Consider the following 22,215-nt stretch of genomic DNA (forward strand, 5'->3'; position numbering starts at 1 on the left):
ATTAAGTGAAAATATATATTCTGAACAGTGGAATCTCCCTCACCCCATTATACCCATGTAAAACTCTGCATACTGGAAGCCAGGATTGGACTCCACGGAGGAGATTGGAGGAATCCTCTCACTGGAAACCACTAACCCAAGACAAAAGATTTACAAATGCTGCCATTTGGATGCCAGTGAAATCATCAATCTCCTTCAATTACCTTATGGTGAAGCTCACCAGCTAACACACAAAGCTAGAATTTTAATATAACATTTCAAATGGATATTACCCGAAGTACATTAGGTCATGGGGGCAGGACCAAGTTCAGAGTGATAGTAATGGCTTTTTAAAAAATCCAATTTCTATACAGGAAAGTGTCTGATTTTTCTATGCAGAACTAAATAGTGCATGGTACAGGGAGATTTTAAAGTAACTTTGATTTCAGCATAGATATAACTGGCATATTTATTGGAATTGATCCTCCCTTCTGTGTGATTAGCATAGCTGCTCTACTATGTTTCACCCGAGTTCAGCCTGTGGAAAAGCGTGAAAAGCGTCCTTGCTAAGATGAGGGCATTGTTCAGTGATGGCAGGATGGAAGTAATAATATTTGTAGCAGGCAAGCAGGCATGGGTGGAGTAACTGAAATCCTAAGAACACACTGCTTTTCCCATTGTTGTTTTTGACCTTTACGTTCTCTCTGTGATATTTTACTGCTATGTTTTTCCAGTCTCTCATTTTACAATAAACAGTTTGTGAAAAAAGGAAAATAAACAATTGACCAAAGGCGAAACTTTCCAGGTCACTCTGGCTGGCCAAGCTGCTCCCTCCTTCCGGGGTCAGCCTCATCAGTTTGCTTTTGGGGTGCTGTGATCGAGTCGTCCCAACTGTCTTAACAGAACGTGCAGCCTTACACATATTTACTCCATAAGGAAATGTGGGATTCATAAGTTATGGGGCTGGATCCCAAATCCTATTAATAACTACAACAAGGATTATGAATTAAGGTCTCCCTTTGAACTCAGGATCTTAATTCATGCACTTTGCATTTCTCCCTCACACCTCTCGTTTGCAGAAGACTTGAAAAATCACAGAGATATCAAGCCACTTCTATCAGGTATCTCTCCAAGTTTGTAGAACATCAGTTTGTTTTGTTGGCATTACTGGAACAATAGGTCAGGAGAATCACCCCCAAATTCCTGATTAGAAAACAAACATTTAAAAAAAAATGTTCAGCCAGAGGTTAACAGGAAAGGAAAGTAAGAATTTATGGCTCTCCTCAATTGTGACCCTGTTTAACCTGAGGTTTCCAATGCCACAATCAGGTTAGCCCGTGCTTATGGAGGCTCATTTTGAATCAAGTGCTGAGCTAAGCATCCATTTCCATGGGCTATCTCCTCTCACCCTTTCAACAACCTATCCGATGGGTAGTATTACTGTACCTCCCATATGATGAGGAAATTGAAGCTCAGAGAGATTAAGACCATTTTCTAAGGTTACAGACTGAGTAAGTAGTTGAGCAGAGATTTCAACCAAGATCAATATAAGGTCAGAATCATTCCTGAAGTTGGTCAACGTTTGATAAACCAAAAAGGTACCGCAAGATACTAGAAACATTAGAATTTCACTGGTAAACAAACTATGGCCTGATGGGCCACAGACATATCAATGTGTTTGCCTTTTTACATAGATGTCTTTGGCCTCTTTCCCGAGACAATGGCAGAGCAGCTGCAAAAGAGACCATAGGGCCTACAAAGCCTCAAATATTTACAGTCTGGCCTTTACGAAGGAATTTGCCAATCCCTGGTTTATGTTCTCTGCCCCGGGAGGTCTGCTTATCTCTCTGGCTCAGCAATTCAGAGAGGAGGAAAGAGAAATGTATTTCCTACAGGGAGGGAAGAAGATCTAGGCCATAAATTCTTAACTGGTGGTCCACGGATCACTTAAATAGTTCATGAATGGGATTAAGAGAGACCCCAAACTGGATGCAAAAGAAAACATGCTGGCTTTGTCTTTCTAAGTATTTTGAAGATTTGGGGGCGTGGGAAGAAAAGATTTCATCAAATTGTGTTATTTTGGTACCAAAATATAAAAGTCTGGGCTGTCACTAGAAGCTATGCACTTATGCTCTCCTCAGGTTAGATAGCAGAATAATCTCCTGTTCTGGGAACTAAAGAAAATGTACCTTGCAGCTATGATTATGAACATCTCTCATTCTGTCTCTGTCTGTCTCTGTCTCTCTGTCTTTCTCTGTTTATATTGGGATTAGCTTAAGTTAGAAAACATAAAGCAAAACACAGGTGTGGTGAAGTATATGTATTCTTTGGCTTTTACATCAGATTTGGGTTCAAACCTGACACCTCCTTTTCACAGCGATTTCGTCTTGGACAAACTACTCTCTCTCTGAGCCTCTGATGAGACACAAGTGCTGGGTTCTTGTGCTTTTGTGTGTGAGGTTTTTGCCAATAAAAGTACAAAGCTGTGAGGGGGAACTTCCATCTGTATCTCCTAAAAATACATCACTCAGTGGGATCCTTTTTGTGACAGGAGGCCTCAGCTGGAAACCCTGGAATTTGACTGAAATTTGGATTGTCTCTAACACTGTCTGTCCTAAGATATTCTGTCCTAAGGTCTGTCCTAAGATATTCTGTAAGATCGTTCATAGTGCCAAGCACAACCACTCCATATAATTAGAGAGGCCTCAACGAGACCATATGACCTAGGATGGTCAATGGGTTGACAGTCTGGAACAGAGGAGAAAACAGAAACAGGGCCTCTGTCAAGGACATCACCTCATCTAGAACTACTGCAACTTCTTCTTAGTTGGCCAGCTCTTGGTTTTGGCCATTATGGCTAATTTAGGCTTTCCTTATCCTTCCAGACTGAGCTCAGGTCTACAAGAGAATGGTCCTTGAAGGCTTGGGTTGGTCCCAGTCACCTGCCTGCACTTACACAGCACCCTGCTCTGCCTCTGTCTACCACCTGCTACATTACATTGAAATGTGTACATGTGTCTGACTCCCATCCAGACTTCAGGCTCCTCTAGTGTCTCGCCCCACGCCCTGCTCTCTCATGTCCTAGAACACAGTGCAGAGCAATAATCGGAAAGCCTTACACAGTGTTTATCACACTGCCCTATGCATCTTTCACATACTCCTTTATTCTTATAGTACACCCAGAAGATAGACACTATCATTATTCGAAATTAAAAAAATTTTTCCTTTTTTAAAATTTATTTTTTAATTGAAGTATAGCTGATTTACAATGTTGTGTTCGTTTCAGGTGTACAGCAAATTGATTCAATTATACATATATACGTATATGTATATATATATGTTCTTTTTCAGATTCTTTTCCATTATGGTTTATCACAGGATATTGAATATAGTTCCCTGTGCTATATAGTACAACCTTGTTGGTTATCTATTTTATATATAGTAGTGTGTATATGTTCATCCCAAACTCCTAAATTTTAAAATAAAGGAACTAAGGCATGGAGCGGTTAAGTAACTCACCCACGATCACACAGCTATTAAACGGTAGAACTTGGAGGAAAGCCAGAAAGCCTAATTCCAGACCCCACACCAGCCACTAATCCTATCTTGCCTCAAAGATTCTTGGTAAATGTTCAACTGATTTGAACATTACTCAGGAAAGATGAATACATATAAACATCTGGTCTTGAAGGAAAAAGAATAAACTTAAAGCCTCAGATACTTAAAAGTTTCCCCAGGACATACATAAATTATAACAGGAAAACTTTTCTAAAAATTATTGATAGCTTTGATTTGCACCTTACACAAAATTCCATTTGATCACCAAAGGCCTCTCAAGACACAAAGTCTCTTTAAGCACATATGTGGAATGCCTGTGTTTTAGTAATCAACTGTTCACTTCCTACATGCTTCCATCTAAAAAACCAGAAGCCTCTGCATGCAAGGTCAATGAGCTTTTTGTTTTTCTGTTTTCCTTTTTTTTTAAATTGCTGGCATCAGCTGTACAGGGTTTGAACACTAACTTGTTATCCTTGAGATAAAATGCTGTCTGCCAAAATCCTTCCTCAGAGTTGCACTGATTAAGCAGTAAACATCATTAGAAAATACAATCAATCTTAGTACCTTTATTCAAGGAAAGGATTTAACACGGGGCAGAATCATTTTAAAGTTTCTCATAAAAGCACTGACTATTGAAAGTGAAAGAAAAAATGAATTAAGCCAACAGAAACCAGGAGGAAGTTATATTCCTGAACTTCCATGCCCCTGTGTTTACAGAATGACCTCAGCAGTGGGCAGTAAGAGGGAACAAGTCCATTGTAGTCTGTGAGAACTGCACTGAGGTCGGGGGTATGACAGGGACGGAACAGAATTGGAAGCCTAAAAGTGATATACAATTCCTAGAAAAAAACCCACAGGGCAACAGGTCCCTATAGTATCCCCTGAAGTAATGATGGTGACAATGATAATGATATAGTAACAGTAAATAAACTGATAAGACGTGCATGCATGCCAGACTAATTTTTTTTCTATTAAAGAAAGTTAAATTGCCAAACGGCAAAATCAGATATATTGTTTTAAAAGGTAGAGGGGTACAGTGAACAGTTGTCTTACTCCTTCATTCGTTCATTCCCTCATTCACTCACTTCTGGCAGCCCAGAGTCTGTGTCCTTTTCCGGTGCTTGGGCTTCCTGTGGGGAATTCCCTCTTGCTGTGACATCTCAGTGGAAGCCCAGGGGCTATGCCTGCCCTAACTCCCCCCATGGAAGTCAGGGGAGCGTCTTTGGCCAGTTCTGTCATCTCAGTGCCCTAGGAGGGACAAGGGGCAGGCACACGACCTAAGCTCAGGCTTAGTCAGAGGATTTTCTTTTCCTAGGACTGTGATGTGAAGAGAGAGAAAATTGGGGTACATTTACCCTCCGTTCATTCCTTTGCAGGTCCCCAGGTCCCCTCAAGACAGACTATCCAGACACCTGTTTCCCGTCTGCTACATGCTTACTTCCTCACCTACTCCCCAATTCTGTGCGCTCTCCTACGCTCTTTCCATATTTTCTCCTTTTGAAAGTGATTCCAACTCTGTTTCAGTTGTTTGCCTCCAAAGCATAAGTGTTGGGTACTGGCTGATTAGGGAACCAAATAAAAACCACGTTGACAGAACTGGCCAACTGGGTCATAAATGAGGACAGAAGCTGGAAGGGGTCAAAGACTGGGGACCCCTGGGAGACTGGGAAATACTGCTGGGAGGCCAGGTGTGGCTGAGCCGCGGAAGCCAGGTGAAGGTCACCAGGGCTATGACATCAAGGAGACAGACTAAGCCCAGAAACACAGCATGATGAGCAACCCAAAGGATGTTTTATACTTTACAACAAGTTAGGGCTATAAACTGGCATTGTTATATTCAGAAACAGCTTCTACACTACATAAAAACCTACCACGAGATGAAAAAGTCTTTCACTTCCTTGCTCACGATTAATGTTCAAAACAAAGCAACTAGATTACAGATCACAACTTAATATCCTGGAATATTCTGCATCTCTCTTCCTTCTTGCTGTGTGCTCACCTTTCTCATTCACTCAGCTGAACAATGCAATTAGACTTACTGACCAATCTTATTTTGTTGATGGCTGATTTTACAGTCCAGCTCATTATCAAGACTTTCCATCTCAATTCACAGACCCAAAAACCTTCCCATGAGCCTTATTTCCATTAATTCACTTACAGTGAGCTCCCGTAAAACTTTATATAATATCATTTAAAAAATTAAAGTTAAAACCCAAAATAAAATGACATCTTCCATTTAAAACTTTACTAAAAAACGTTTCTGGATTAATAAATATTGCCAGATCCATGTCGCCTCGTTTGTTTGGAAACAAATGCGTCAGCAAAGAAAGAAATGGGAAGAGATTCCCTTTTAACCCTCTAGTCATACCTGAATAGGGACTCTCTCGACAGCCAAATTTCATTCTGTTTCATGGTTTTCCAGGAGAAAAGCAGCAGCAGCAGCACAGTGGACACGCTCAGGGTGGCAGCCCCACAGCGATTCAGCCACGTGCACAGCTTGCTCATTCCATGCACGAAAAGGATGCAGTAGCCCATGCTGGAAAACAGGGCAGAGAAACAAGTGACTTTGGGGTGCAATGGAGGCCCCTGAGTATTCCATCCCCTGCAACTAACTTTTCAAACAGAGCTTGTCCTGTGATAGAAAACACAGACATAACCCGCCCTGTCTGACACATTTCCACGTTAGAGCTCAAATGGGCTCTACCGGCACACTGGCTAGTTCTCTGGCACAAGTGTGGAGAATGACAGGTTCACCTTGCAGGCTCACATTGCCCTGAACTTCTGCAGCTCAGGCATCCAGAAAAGTCCATCCTGTGTGTCTTGGGTCTTGACTGGACCCTCTGACTCAGGCTCCCTTATGTTCCTGACATTGTATAACCCTACTGGCACCATGTGTTCAAATTTGGACTCTGAGGCTTTGTGGGAGACAGTCCCTGGGGGGGACTATCAGGTCCTGGAAGGGATGTTGGTCACCAAGGGGCATTGATTTTGGTCTCCGGACGTGCCACCTAGTATATCCCCATTCTGGCCAAAGTCCTTACGCTAAAGGAAGATCCTCCCACCGGCAGGCTTCTGAGGCTCACAGCGTGCAGCCTATCACAGACAAGCCGCACTGATCCGATTCTCATGCTGATTCTGGCTCAGCTTTCCCAACAGACACGAAGAATCCCTCACGTTATCGGAGTGGGGCTTTGGCACATTGATATCACATCTCTAAAAGCTTTGGCTTGGTGGATGGAATGTGGACCCTCGCATCACCTGTGCACCTGCAGAGAGGCTTCCTGCCTGCCGACTGGCCTCAGAAAAACACATTTAGTCTGTACTCATTATGCTGTGTGTATTTTAGTCAAAACTCATTTCTTTCCAAAGACGATAATACAAATTATTATAGAATATTTTAACAATGAAGCAAGCTTGTGTAAAGAAATCCTATATTAGTCAGACACTAATACTATAAGAAACCCTAAATTAATATAACTCATTTACTTGTTCAATTAATTATTTGTTCTCTCTCTAGTATGTGACTGGCAGTATGCTGAGCACTAAAAATACAATTATGAGTAAAACACAGATTATGTGCCTGCCACTGTCACAGGCACCAAGAATGTTATCAGTGGGTAAAACAATCATTCCTATCCTCCTGGAACTCACATGGATGGGAAAAGAGCCACCAAGCAAGTAAGACCCAGAGTAGGTCACACTGAATATGATACGTTAGGTGGAGAAAAATCAAGCAGGAAAGTGAAGGAGGGAGACCAGGAGGGGAAGGAAGGTGAGATATTCCTATGGGCGGTCAGGGGAGGCCTCATTGAAAAAGTGACATGTGAAGAGCGTACTGAAATGCAGGGGGCGCACCCTGCAGGCACCCAGGTCCCCAGTGCCCGCTCTCTTCTCCCCCTGCGTTCGTAAAGCAGCACCTCTGAGGAGCAATGTTAATCGAGCACATCTTATGTGCCGAGTACATTCTCTACAGGAGCTCAGTTCATCCTTATATCCCTGGGGGTCACTGTTAGCAGCATTAAACTCCTGAAGACACTGAAGAAGAGAAGCGAACGCATTTGCTGAATTCGGTCACACAGCTCATGTCCAGTAGAGCAAAGACAAAACCCCCGGAATTCCGGATTCCAGAGCCCACACTCCACCTGCTGTCCTGACATCGGGGTTCTGCCTTGACTGCTGTGTTCCTCACACCTTATCACACAGCTTCACCTACTTCCTTCCCAATCACTCCATACATGACATCTCAATGGTCATTAACTGCCTCCTTGTAGGAAAGAGCTGCCATCTGGCAGAGCGGTGGGGAAGGGAAACACTGGGATTCCAACAGCTCCAGAGCAACGGCCACCAAGTGGCAGAACACGAGGATAATGAAGATGACAGCAACCAGATCAGCTATTTTGTACGTTTGCATGTTTGTTGAGTACTCCCTACGTGTCGGGCACTGTGCTAAGATCTTTATGTGGGCCTGTCCAATACTTGTAGGGTCTGGAACAAGGACAGTACTGGCTTTAAATATATTATCTAATTAAAAAACTTAATCCTCAGTATCTCCCACTTCATAAATGAGGAAACTAAAGCTTAGAGGACTTAAATAACTTGCCCATAGCTCCAAAAGCTAGGAATAGAGTCAGATCAGAAGTCCCACGGCCCTAACGCTGTGCTATAATTCAGGAGTGGGCAAACTTTTTCTGTAAGAGGCCAGAGAGTAAATATTTCAGGCCATATGGGCTCTGTCCTTCGTAGTCAACTCTATCTTCGTAGCAGGAAAGCAGCCATTGACACTTATGTAAACGAATGGGCATGGCTGTGTTCCAACAAAATGTATTTATAAAAACAGGCGATGGGCCAGATTCCACTCACAGGCCACAGTTGTTGAGCCCTGCTACAGCCAAAACGAAGGAGAATACCATTCCTTCCACTCAGCACAGGCATCGGGATCAAGTAACATTATCATTTTTTTTCAGAAGTCCTTGTATTGACATATGGTTTAAAGAAATGCTAAGCCATATAAAATCATCTCCACTTAAGTTTGCAAATTTCTTAGAGGGTATCACATTCTTAAAAACTTGAACACAATATCAGAGATTAAGATGCTTCTCTACTATGACATTTCATCTTCCCACATCTGCTTTACTGCAGATCTCAGCTGCAGGGGGGTAGGACTGCTCTCTCCATTACTGGGGCAGGGCAAGTCCTCATTTTGAAAGTGGAAAATCAAGCAAATGAGAAACTACATACTTTTCTGACCTCCAGGGAAATGAAACCAGACTCCAGTTTGGTCTGCTTAACCTGGTTAAGGAAATCTGGGCTCTGACCAGAGACCTCCCCAGAGAGCCCAAAGGAGTCAGTGTAAACCACTGACAACTGCCAACATCATAACCTGGAGAAAGAACCAAGAGCCCAGCTGGCTGCTGAATGGCTTAGCTCAGTACGGAGAAACATTTTCAAAGCACGCTTGAGAGGCACCACGGCTGTCCCAGAGAAAGCAGCACAGAGATGATCTCTTGTTCACAGGCCACAGGGATCTCCAATTTTGAATGGATTTTACTGACAAGCTGCTCAGCCCACAGTGCTTATAAAAACTAAAGAAAGCTGCATCTCTCCTTTAAAAAATGCAAATCCAAAGAGAATTGAATAGGAAATATCAATCAACAACGTCTGTCCTTTCAAATTTGAACAGAAAATGTTTAAACCTGTTGTTTGAGAACTTTGAGTAGTTAGTCGTCGTGTAGATAGTACAAATGTACTTTCACGCTCTTAAGTGATAAAAGAACAACATTTCCCCTTCCCATTTACATCAGCCCTGGAGAGATGACAATTTTCTATGACTGGGCCAAGTATTTTATGATGTTTGTTACGGCTTCACTTTTTGTTTTATTATATGCAGCAAAGAGAAGTGTTTTGCTACTAAGTAGAATTGAAATTCTACCTTTTAACTTAACAAGCTCAAACAACCCACTGAGAGTATCTATAAATAGCATTAATGATACAAGACAGACACATTCTTCCTATTTTATTACTCTAAAAAATTCCCAAATTTAGATAGTTTAAATGAAACATGTCCCTAATGAACTTCATGTTGATCTGTTGAATCCCCATCTGGCAAATTATCTGACCTTCAGATCTTATTCTGGTCTCATGGATGTTGACCCCAAATGGTTAAACAATAAAGCCCTGGAACCATGAGCCCCAAATAGGTGTTTGACGCTATAGCACAGGAAGCCCCAGGGAGACAATGGTGGCTCTTCAGATCAGATTGAACCTGGAAGCTGGCCCAGGTTCATTAGTGTTCCCATTTCTTGCCTCTTCTTTTTTATCTCAAACAGTTGATGGATGGGGAAATTTCCCAAAAGACTGAATGCATGTGGATGTGAGAGTTTATTCACATTCCAAGAAAAAGGTATCTCTCGTGCATTTCCTTAACTCCCCAACCTAGGGGTGCTGGGCTGGGTATGAAAAGCTTCTTTACATTTACTTCTCCGTAAATAGATTTGTTCTGTTCTTTTCTCGGCATTACCTATGGAGCAAACTGGGAGGAAAACCCTTTGCTTTCACCTTCTGAGAGCCTGCTAATTCTCTTTTACCTCTTTGAAGATGACATGCTTCCTCTCAACCTCCCAGCTCACCTACCAGCTCTAAAATTTATGAGACCTCCAGTGGTAAGTAAGGCAGGGTCTGGATCAGAAAAAAACCCGTTTGCCTCTCAATTCTGACACTTACTGTTGTTTGATTTCAGACAAATTATTTATTACCCAGTTCTTAATTTTCTTATTTTGTAAAAGGGAATAATAGTTTTACACTGTGCACAACTGATGATACACACTAAACAATAAATAGCGTTAATATTATGTTATGATAATAATAATATTATTAGGGCATTATTTTCTGCTAAATAGAGTAGAAGGCAGGAAAGGTGCAGAGTTTACATGTATTCCAGGTGGAAACAGATAACTCTGTATTTGGCTCCTGTAAATGTAGTAACTTCCTAAGGTAACTAGAGCACTACTAGGTGTAGTGGAACAAGTGTTCTGGTGCAGACTTTGGGGGTTTGCAGCGAGGAGAAGGATTTCATTGGAGAATAAAGAGTCTAGAACTGGGTCTAGAAAGCTGGGTTCTTCTCTGACACTGGTGAGCTCTGTGCGACAGATTTACTTACAGAGCCTGATCGGGCCTTAGTTGTTTGTATTACAAGGGCTAAATATTGCCTGCCTTCAAGGCAGCTTAAAATACAGCTACCTTGAAAGGTTGTTGCATGGAGTAAATGAAATAATATATGTGGGTGTGCTCTGTGAACTGAATACAAGGTATCAGTGTTCTCAAAGGCAGTGTCTATGTGTTCATGTGTGTATTACTACATCAATAAAATACGTGGTAGATCTGTAAATACACCTCAAGAAACCTAGTGTATCAAAGTCCAGATTGACCCAAACTGTCTAATTTACAGGACAACTGTAAGTCTTTTAAGAGCATCCACCAAGAACACCCTTAAAACTTCAAAATACCTTATACGATATTGTTGGCTTCTGAAAGGTATGACTCATACATCATTTTTATAGAACAAAATACTGAAGAAAACAAGGTACATTGGTCATATGTGAAATACATATGGCCACATATTTAAGTTAATGAACGTTCATAAACCTCGACCACAAAAAGCACTAAGCAAATCTTCCCTTAGATCCATTTCAAATCTTTCTCTATTCTGTCTATCTTTGTGAAAGTGAAGGAAATGAAAAACATAAACTCTTCGGTGAATTAACGCATAATGAAGAGGCTTTCGTATTCAACTTTGATAAGAAATAAAGCGTTAACTGTTTGGAAGTTTGGGCCAGTTTTTAAGGATAGAGTACTGTTTTATTCATTTTTGCATGTAAGAGGGGCTGCTTCCTAAGTGTGATTGAACATTGCGGTGGAAGGTACCGGAAACTAACATGGAAACAAAAGTGAACTTAAAAATGAATCAATCCAAGTCAAGCCCAGAGATGACTTATCACCAGGAGTACTGTCCATACCCAGGGTGCAGTGTTTCCCTTCGCAGGCACCTTCACCCGAGCCTGGCTTACTTCCCTCTCAGCCTGGTTCCAGTAGCCACAACAAATTTTCCATCTGGGCCTGAGAGGCCTTTTGGCCAAAGCCAACCACCTCCCAAGTCACTCTGAATCTAATTCTAAAAAGCCAGAAAAACAACCTTTCTCAACCCTCGTACAGTATACTCAGCTCTAGGACCTGAATTCTGCCATCTCTTCTTCCGTAAACCACCATATTCTAGAGTCAGGCATCTTCACTTTTGAAGCAAAGGCATTAATGGACAATTCACTAGTTGTTGCCGTCCCCTCGTCTCTTCCCCTGTATTAGCACAGACCTGACTGTACGGGCTGTGTCATATGTCCAGTGTTCTTTAATTTTCTACAATACTCTCTAATGAAGCATCTATTGTTCTGGGTATTATGAGAAAACACAAACATACAAAATGGTGGTCCCAACTCTCATGAGGGCAAGACAATCCAGGTTTCTAAAACAGTGGGGAGGATATTTTAAGATTACTAAAATTTGTAGAAGGAGTCACTGGTTTGAGATGTATTTCCCAGCACAGAATCCAAGAGCAAAGGAAAGAAACAGATTCACTAATAATGACAAGGGGTCTTAATGGAAGGGAGGTTGAAATGGCAACACTTAAATCCATTCACACCCTCCAGGCAGGTGACTGGGTGTGTGATACCCACAAGCTAGTCTCTCCTCCACTCCCAGGGGCACGTTTCATAACCTCCTCCAGTTTTATGTTTCAAAATGCTAGCCTGCTAAGTTAGGGGTGTTCACTTTTTTAAAAAATTGAGATATAAGTGACATATGACATCATATTAGTGTCAGGTGTACAACATCATGATTTGATATTTCTGTATATTGCAAAATGAGCACCAGAATAACTCTAGTTAACACACATCACCTCACAGTTACGATTTCTTTTTCTTGTGATGAGAACTTTTAATATCTAATTCTCTTAGCAACTTTCAAACATACAATACAGTATTATTAACTAAACATTACATGCCCAGGACTTATTTAACTTATAATTGGAAGTTTGTGCCTTTTGACCCCCTTCACCCATTTTGCCCACCCCTCATTCCCTGCTTCTGGCAACCACCAACCTGTTCTCATTGTCATGAGCTGAGTTTTTTTTTCCTTTGGGGTTGTTTACGTTTGAGCGCATGAAGTTAAAAAAGAAACAGAGGTTTATAGTACTGAAGGAGGAGGGGGAAAAGGGCTGGGAAGGAGAGGCCTATACTCTGCTACGTTGATTTCCTTCCACTTTGACTCACCCAATCTCCTCATTTGTACAAGGCAGACTGAAATAATGACTTGCAATTACCTAGCATAGTTTACAGCAATTTGCACATATATTATTCCATTTAGTCTCATCTGAATTCAGATTCTACTCTCCAAATTTTACGTTCAAATCCTGGTTTCCAAGACATTTGCTGTTCTCCATTAAGGACTCGGACATAAACATTCATCTTTTATAACTAACAGGGTTCTCTAATAGTAAGGCCATGATTCCAGTCTAGTAAATAACTGTTCAAGTTTATCCTCACTTTGTGCCGTTGGCTGAGCACAATTCATCGAGCACAACAGATTGGCCAACTGATCCTCAGCCCATGAGCACACTGACCTCCTCTCAGCTCACTCATTCCCACCATTGCTCTGTTCTATGTGACCTACAATCTCCAGTTTTGTAACACAGTCAGTTGAGTCCCTCAGCAAAGCCCTGCTGCTTCCTTCCTGGAAGGAAGAACTCATACAGCACTCACCCTCACCATGACCTGGTGACCATTACCAAGTCCCGTGCAGCCCCAGGACCCTCCCTACCTGGGCACTGCCCTGGAAAGTAGCCCTCACCGGACAAGGTCTACCTCCCAGGTCTCATTCCTCTTCTGAGTTCAGGTCTCAAGGGGTTGAACACATTGAAGTCAAATCTTCCCATCCTTACCCCATGGTATACTGAGGAACAACTCTGATGGACTTTTGAAAACCCAGTGTAGGGGGACAGCGGGACACACTGGACTCAGTACCAGTCACCCTGTGAGCAACCTTACCTGTGCTCTGAGCCCGGTTTTGATATTAGGCTTCAGCACAATTCCTGAGTCTCTCCTCACGACTTGATACGGATACACAAACGTCTGACCTGTTCTCATGGCTGCAACCTCTCTTGATAAGCTGCCTGCACCGTGGCCCCGTGGACGGGGCATCTGCCATTGCTCTTGTTGCCCCGCCCCAGTGGTTAGGCTCCTATTTCCTACTGGCACATACTCCTCACTGATGCTTGTCCATGGGAACTTCTAAGCAACACATGTTCCTGCTGCTTATGAGGACACCCTATCAGCTCACGGAGGAGGCCCCACACCAGTGCTGCCCAGACCATCCCCTAGTGCCCACTGCCAGGCCCTTCAGAGAGCCCGTCCTCGTGGCAGATGAACTTCCTCTTTGCTCCTGCCTCCCCCCAGGGGACGTGTCCCCCTTCCCCTACTTGGGCATCTTGCTGAAACTGAGCAGGACGAATATGTGTTTCAACTCCTAAGAGGAAAAATTCATGCTTTCCACAAGGTTATTCTAAGTCACAAAGAGTTGAACTTGGGAGCTGAATGGGACCTTCGAGACCATGCAGCACTATGGTAACTGGAGTTCAGATTTCCCAAACCAGCAAAATGTCCAAAAGGAGGGAGTTGGGTGGGAGAGGAGGAACTAATGGAGGGCTGTATATCCCCTCCTGCTCTCATCATGCAGGAAGAGAAAGGATATTTTAAATTTATTTATTTTTATTTTATTTATTTTTTATTTTTGGCTGTGTTGGGTCTTCCTTGCTGCGCACGGGCCTTCCCCGGTTGCGGTGAGTGGGGGCCACTCTCCGCTGTGGTGCGCGGGCCTCTCACTGTGGTGGCCTCTCCCGCTGAGGAGCACAAGCTCTAGGCGCGTGGGCTTCTGTAGTTGCGGCTCTCGAGCTCCAGAGCGCACTCAGTAGTTGTGGCGCACGGGCCCAGTTGTTCCACGGCACGTGGGATCCTCCCGGACCAGGGCTCGAACCCCTGTTCCCTGCCTTGGCAGGCGGATTCTTAACCACTGCACCACCAGGGAAGCCCGAGAAAGGATATTTTAATACCAAAAATATAGGAAACGTATAATTTCATAATTTTTTTAATGAATTGATTTAACTTTATGAAAAACTCACTGCATTATCTTTCTTTCTCTCCTCACCCCCCAGTTTGGCCAGTCCAGAGACAACTGTGGCACGAAGATCTAAGCAACATTAGGGGATTACCGGGCAAGGCCAACACTCAGGCTTTACAGATACGAAAGTGATTCCCCCAGGACAGCCAGGCAGCACAGGACAGACTGGGCTGTGTTGATTCCCAGGTCAGTTCTCCTTCTACTGGATTTGCTAAAGTAAGGTTTTATTGATATCAAATGATTTCTCTGATGATTTGAGTATTTGGCAAAACTTTGATTCGCTCCCAAATAATCATCTCTCTTCCAGCAGCTCTGAAGGAGCATATGCATAGATGGCTCATCAGTAGGGATCCCCGGTGTCAGATAACAGGGGCAGTGTTCTTTCAGAGGTGACATTTCTCACTTTGCATCCTGAGGAATAAATACTGCAGTATTGTTTCAATAGCAACCTGTGTAAGATTAAAAATTCCATTTAGAATTAATAGGTGTGATCTGAAGGTATTTCTCAAAATTGAACATGGAAAAGAGTCACTTGTCTTCCATTTCTCCATGACTGATGTATCCATTAGCTTAGGAACTATACAAAACAAATGGCATCTCTTTCTAAGAGTAGGGCAACTTAAAAATTTTCTTTCTTCCCTCAAACACAGGTGGTCTAACTTCTTCTTCTGTGATCCCAGTTTTTCTTGATCAGTTCCAACCACATTATTGGTTCTGCCTTCACTTACTTCTGTCCGTTCTTTTCCCCTCTCCACTCATTCATGTTTTCTTAAAGTAGTTTAGGAATTTGCTCTTTGGCACTGAAGCGAATAAATCATCCTTAATCTGGCATGTGAATGGATCTCTGATCACATTCTACAACTTTATTGGAGAGCTCTCAACAACTATTTCTGCTTCATCGATTCTAAGAAATTTTAGTCCTTTGAAGCATTCTAATGTGGTTTTTATAAAACACAAAAAAGTAGCCATTAAATTATACGCTTCTCTTGAGATAAGAATAAGAGATCAAAACTTCTGTGAAAGAATGATTTAAGCCCCAAACTCTCCTGCCTGTTCAAAAAAGACATCCATAAAATTGGCATTTATCACCAGAAGAAAAGATTATTCCAATTACTTTTGGTGGTAAAACTCTGACCCTAATGCCATGCAGTGCCAAATAAAGTGCCCATTTCTGTCCCTTTTATCCACAGATTTCAAAGTGCAAGTGAGAGGCAGGTGATATTTTGGGTCTGTGCTGGGTTAGGATGGAGGGAGAACAGAAGCTAGAAGATTTAAGTGGCTTGTTCATTGTCAGGGAGAAAGGCAGAGGATGAAAGAGCACTGTTGGTCCGACTCGTTCTGGGCTTTTCTTGTAAAATGGCCAAACCAGTTCCCTGGGATATTTTAATACCAAAAATATAGGAAACTCGCCTGGGCTTCGGTGAGGGTGGACGTGACCTCTGTAGTGTTCATGGATGGGATCCCGAGGCTGGAAACTGGCTCCTTACCTTGAATATTTAATGAGTAGGAAGTTCACCTACCAACTGAGCTTTCTATTTCATCTTCCTCTTGTTTGCTGAAGTTTTCAAGACAACATGGATTTTCTGCATAAAGATGATGATCTGAATTTTCAAGAAAGCCACAGAGTACATGTTTTCCTCAAAGCACTTGGGTACGAATGCTATGGAGAATGGCTCTTTCTTGTCAAGGTCAATAATGGAAGGAGAGAAGAGAATCTTCCATGCAGAGAGATTCCCGTGTGTATAAAAGGCTTGGACACATCCTTCAGCATCGTGGAAGCCAGCGTGTAGGTTTATTAAATGCACCGGGCATCACCTGGTGCTCTGGCACCTTCCAAGGAATGCCTGCAGCGTCTGCAACATTCTCTGCAGCCCTGAGGAAGATTCCAGCAGCTCCTTACCCAACTGTCTACCATTCTCCACTGAGATGGGGGAGGCTGGTCTCTGCTGAGTAAAATCTTTTTTGGAGAAAAGTCCCCATTTTCATGAAAACTGTCAGCATGTATAAACTGCCTCCAATGAAGTCATTAGAAACTCTCTAAAGCCACAGCACAGAAGTTTCCCCACAGAGGTTTTGATTTCTGACTCAGCTGCACAATTTTAGATAACAATGGAATCCAGCACCATAATTAAAACGGCTCCCTTGGGGCTTCCCTGGTGGCACAGTGGTTGAGAGTCCGCCTGCCAATGCAGGGGACACGGGTTCGAGCCCTGGTCTGGGAGGATCCCACATGCCGCGGAGCAACTAGGCCCGTGAGCCACAACTACTGAGCCTGCGCATCTGGAGCCTGTGCTCTGCAACAAGAGAGGCCATGATAGTGAGAGGCCTGCACACCGCGATGAAGAGTGGCCCCCCCTTGCCGCAGCTAGAGAAAGCCCTCGCACAGAAACGAAGACCCAACATAGCCAAAAATAAAAATAAATTAATTAATTAAAAAAACAAACAAACAAACAAAAAAAACCAGCTCCCTTATGGTGCTACTTACAACAATGACTGTGAAGGAAGGCTGGGGTTTGTGAGAGGTACAATGGCTCTCTCAAAAACTCCTCGGCTTCCTCCAACCCCAGTTCCCCCAAATTTGAGTTAAACTCTCAGGTTTGTGCTCAGAGCTGTGTACCTGGACTAGTGACGTGCCCTCTTTCTCAGCCTCCAGGACCATCTATAAGGGGCAGGAGACACTTCCACTTCCTAGTCACATGGCCTTGGCATCTGCCAAGACCACGGCTCTGGAGGGGGAAAGAGGCCTGGCTGGGCACAGTGATGATATGAATATGAATCCAGGAGACGCTGGGCAGTAAAGACAAACCCTCGGAAAATGATGGGTGCTTGACATCAGCACGATGATGCACAGATGCGGGAACTTGGAGAGAAAAGGACAGCCATCTTTTTAATGAAGACCGGTTTCCTGAAATTGATTTTGGATGACTCTGCACCAAGTTTGCCAAATGCAGCAAAATCCAAATAGGTTCTGAGAGGCAGGCACCTGCTCTTGGTAATATTGATGTTTTCTTTATATTTCAAACTTTTATTTTAATCCAAATCAGCTTATTCCTAGTGGAAAAAGGGCAGGGCATGACTTTGCCTGTTTTAGAGAAAAGAAATGGAGTCACAAAAAGGTCTATTGAAGATATGGCAGCACAGGAAGAGCCACAGCTGGCATGATTCTGTGGGTGTTTGGAGGACACACCTACCTGGGCGACAGAAATCCCTGACTTTCAATAAGACAGCTCACAAATGGTTGATGACAATATTATGGGCTTCTATAATGTTTACCTGAGGCTCTCTTCCAGAAGAATGAAATTTAACCCCTTGTTTAAAATTCCAGCCCTTTATGTCCTCAAAAAATTTTCTCTTGTACTTGGATTAGAAAATCTTACCACACATGCACTCAGAACACCAAGTGCTGTGGATTCAGATCTCAGGACTCTTGAAAGTATCCTGCGCTGATTTCCAAATGGAGTTGAGCTGAAAGTACCTTCCTGTGTTCGTATTTTCTTCATCTTTTTCAATTGAGGAGACGTTACCATCAGAGAAGCAATATAACCTGGAAGGTGCCAGATCTGTCAGCAGACAAGGATCTCTATTCCACTGCTTTGCCACTTACTAGCTATGTCACTTGGGCAAGTCATTTAACCTCTCAGAGCCCAGGCTTTATTTTTGTAAAATGGGTATAATGGTATTAGCTACATCAGAAAGCTGATATCAACGATAACACTTGCTACTTATTGAAAATGTACAATATAAAGCATTTTATAAGTTTTTTATACAAAACATTTTTATAAATGGCCATCTCATTTAATGCCATTAAAATCTCACTGAGTTGGGTGCTATTATCTTCATTTGACACAGACGAGGAAACAGAGGCTTTGTGACATCACACTCAGGTCACACTCTGACTGCAGGAACATGCTGTGAACCACCACATACGGCATGAATTAACTGATAAAATAAATATAACATGCTTAGCATAGAGACTGACCTATAATAAAGGTTCAATAAAAGTTTTGATACAATTAATGTTTACTGAGTATGATACTATTTTAAAGAATATGCAGATCTGTTAAATGATTAGAGTGGAAGACACCATTTTCTTTTTAATCAGCAGTTAATAAACTCTTTGAGGGGAAAAAACCTGAGATACACTTATTTTTGCAGCCTCAGATTGTAGTAGAGCATGCCTGGGACAGATGCTCTGTGAATATCTGTTAAGTGAAGAATAAATACAGATTCCACTTGGAATCAGGAGTCCTACAGACAAAACCTGACTCAGCTGCTTTAAGCAAAAACACATCTAGAACAGACACTGAGGTCCTCCTTTGCCCTCCATATTCCTCAGTACTGGAAAGCCCTCATAAGCTTATTATTTTAAGTCAATATAGAACTCAAAGAAATTTCGTATTTTTGTCTTCATCAAATAGTTTTTATCAAGAAATAATCTCCTTCCCAAACTGTGCTGTAGACACATAAAGAAAATTAAGGGCCACCCTCTCCTTAACTAAGTCAAAACAAGATGCTGTTAAGTCTTAAGAAAGCTGTTAGATACTTACTTTGGGGGGAATCGAAGGTTATGAAATTCATTTCTAATTATATGCATTTTAAAATTTCTAACTCAATATCCATAAATGAAATAAATTTTACTATTTAATACTTAAATTAATCTCATTTAAATTAAGTTTAAAATTAACTTAAATTTCTAACTCAAAATGAAGAAATAAAAATGAATAATTTCCTGATAATATTTTGGTTTACTGTATTTATTTTGTTGCCCTTTAGAAAAGTTCATTCTTGGGACTTCCCCGGTGGTCCAGTGGTTAAGACTCTGCCTTCCAATGCAAGGGGCATGGGTTCGATCCCTGGTCGGCGAACTAAGATCCCACATGCTGCGTGGTGTGGCCAAAAAGAAAAATAATAATAAAATAAAAAATAAAAATGTCTTAAAAAAATTTTTTTTAAAGTTCATTCTTATGTATAATTCATCAAATTACTTCATTTTAGGAAGCTTAATAAAACCCTTATTTTAAAAATGAGAAAACATGGGTGCAAAAAAAAAAAATCTTCATGTGCTACTCAAGGTCACACAATGGATAACCGGCAGAACCATTTCAGAGACATTTTCAGGCTTTTGAAAAGAAACAGGCCTTGGAATGCTGACATTTGAATAAGACTAGAGAACAGACAAGCTTCAGCACGATTCAAATATTCAGAGCTAAGTGGCATTATGTAATCATACAAGTCTGAATGCCCTTTATAATTTTAACCAATTTTTTTCTCAAGGACAAGTTTCCTTCAGATTGTTCCTATTTTTAAATTAAAGAACAAAGAAAGAGAGAGAAAGAAGATAGAAGTTAATTAAAATCATGCTACTTAACACAGTTAATAATTTATCCAAATCAACAAATATTTCTAGAAAGTTACTATAATTATGTTTAATAAACACAGATACTTGAACAAAGAAGTCGTGGTAAATGATTGCTGCTAAAATTCTGAATATACTCTGGTCAATATTCTCATCCAACTTCCTCTTTGGCTGTTTTTAAAGCTGGGGTAATAAACACCGCAAAGATCTGTCATACACACAAAGAACGGTCTCTCTGGAGCCATCAGTGTTGGTCTCATAAAGAGGAATCCAGGAGCAGTAATTACCTAGGCATGTATAGCACTCTCTCGGCCACCACGAAACCCACCCTGAAGAAGAGGTTGCTGGCTGGGATGAACGGGAAAACCAGGAACAACAAGCCCACCAAAACTTCCCTGTGCTCCAATCTCTGAAACACACAATAGTGGAGGACAAATTAATCTGGGTTTAATTCCACTTCAGTCAGCATTTAACCATCTCTTTCATTTTCAACTTCTCATTGAAGGAATGAATAAATTAGACCAATGTAAACCTTTTGATCAGTGTGCTGAATTCATTAGAGAAAGCCCTCAGGCTAAAACCTCTGGCTCATGGAAATATTTGCATGTACCCCTGACACACATTTGCCACCCAGAACATCTGCTATTTGCCTAACATGATCAGTGACCATTACTCCTTATTCTGGGCTGGCCCTACAGCCATCCTGCTTCTTGGTCTGGCTCCTTTTAGAGTCCCTGTGCCCCCAGGCAACTCATTCCAGGGAGCAAAGCAGCTGGGTGGGATCAAGCTCACTAAGGCATCATGGAGAATTACCCTCGTCTCAGAAACAGAACACATTAAAAGCAAAACAAACAAAAACGACAAAGAAGAAGAAGAAGGAAAAAAAACCCACACAAAGCCCACCAGGAGAGGCAAAGCTTAGCATGAAGAAAATTAAATGCAAATGGTGAAATGTGGGGCACCAATGAGGGAGATCATTAGAGCTGAGGTGTTTTTAGCATCTTTCCAAATAAGCCAGTAAGCAAGCATTTATTCCATGAAATTTTTTGGAATCAAAATTCATTACAATAAATCATTAAACTGACAGAACACCTTTCTCTTACACTGTATATATTAATTTGTAAAGATTTTTGTCACTTATAGTTAACATAAAATATTTCTATTTATTACTAATAATATGTTGTAATGGGCACTGTAAAAGCTAGTGTGTATTTCCAAATAGACGTATTTGAAGGAATGCCTATTTAAAACAAACCTAAATGTATTGGATGGTATTACTTTTTTCTTTTTAAAAGAAGTTTAAGGGAAAAAGCAAATAGAACTTTCCATGTTACAGTTTTAAATTTTTTCTTATAAACATTTTAAATAGCCTATTACTTTTAATAACTGTGAAAGACTAAACAAAAGAATTTCAAAAACATAAATAAGATTCCCTAATACAACTACTAATATTTTAAGTAGACAAAGTAAAAGATTTCAAACATCTTGAGACATTTGTCACCTGGATTTTATTAAAAACTTTGTTTTGCTGACTACAAAATATTGAATAACAAAGTTTCTAAGAGCAATTCCATATGAACAAATATGATTTGGACAATTTCCTTTAAAAGTAAGGGAACGTAAGTAATGATCTCATTTTTTACCTAGAGTAACCACACTCTTTAGAATTAAAAGATGAAAGAAGAAGAAAAAATTTTGCATAACAAGCCTTCAACTCAAATGGATACAATAATGTTGTATTTTCTATGACCCACTTAAATTGAAGGAATAAAACAGGTGAGAAGTAACAAGTTCATTATATTTAAAAACTGCAAGCTATCCTTGTAATTTAGATTTTTCTTTCAGTTTACAGAGTATATTTCAGTCCAAGAATTTAAAGATTATAGGATTTTTAAAAGAACAAACACCCTCATAAGAATTCTGTAATATGAAGGCAAATTTTTTTAACAACTTTATTGGAGTATAATTGCTTTACAATGGTGCAAATATTTCTTGACAAAGCTGAAAATAAACCCCAGAGAGTGAGCATCATGTCAAGCTGTCAAGCGTTGCTCATGAGCTCTGAGCCTATTATTGATGTTCTCTTTTTATAAGCGCATTTT

General features: G+C 41.3%; 1 protein-coding gene across 1 annotated transcript in view; it reads right to left on the bottom strand.

Moving 5' to 3' along the window:
- The window catches only part of TMTC1 (transmembrane O-mannosyltransferase targeting cadherins 1), a 265,150-nt gene that overhangs the window by 73,659 nt on the left and 169,276 nt on the right, over positions 1–22,215 (bottom strand). Inside the window, exons 9-10 of the mRNA XM_022577869.3 lie at positions 20,401–20,522; positions 5,906–6,073 (exon numbers count right to left, since the gene is read on the bottom strand). Coding sequence (XP_022433577.1) covers positions 5,906–6,073; positions 20,401–20,522 — 290 coding nt within the window. The remainder of the gene's footprint in view (positions 1–5,905; positions 6,074–20,400; positions 20,523–22,215) is intronic.

This window comes from Delphinapterus leucas, chromosome 11 (genome assembly GCF_059928025.1).
Source record: "Delphinapterus leucas isolate spDelLeu-1000000601 "Yukka" chromosome 11, BTC_Dleu_Yukka2, whole genome shotgun sequence".
NCBI lineage: Eukaryota > Metazoa > Chordata > Mammalia > Artiodactyla > Monodontidae > Delphinapterus > Delphinapterus leucas.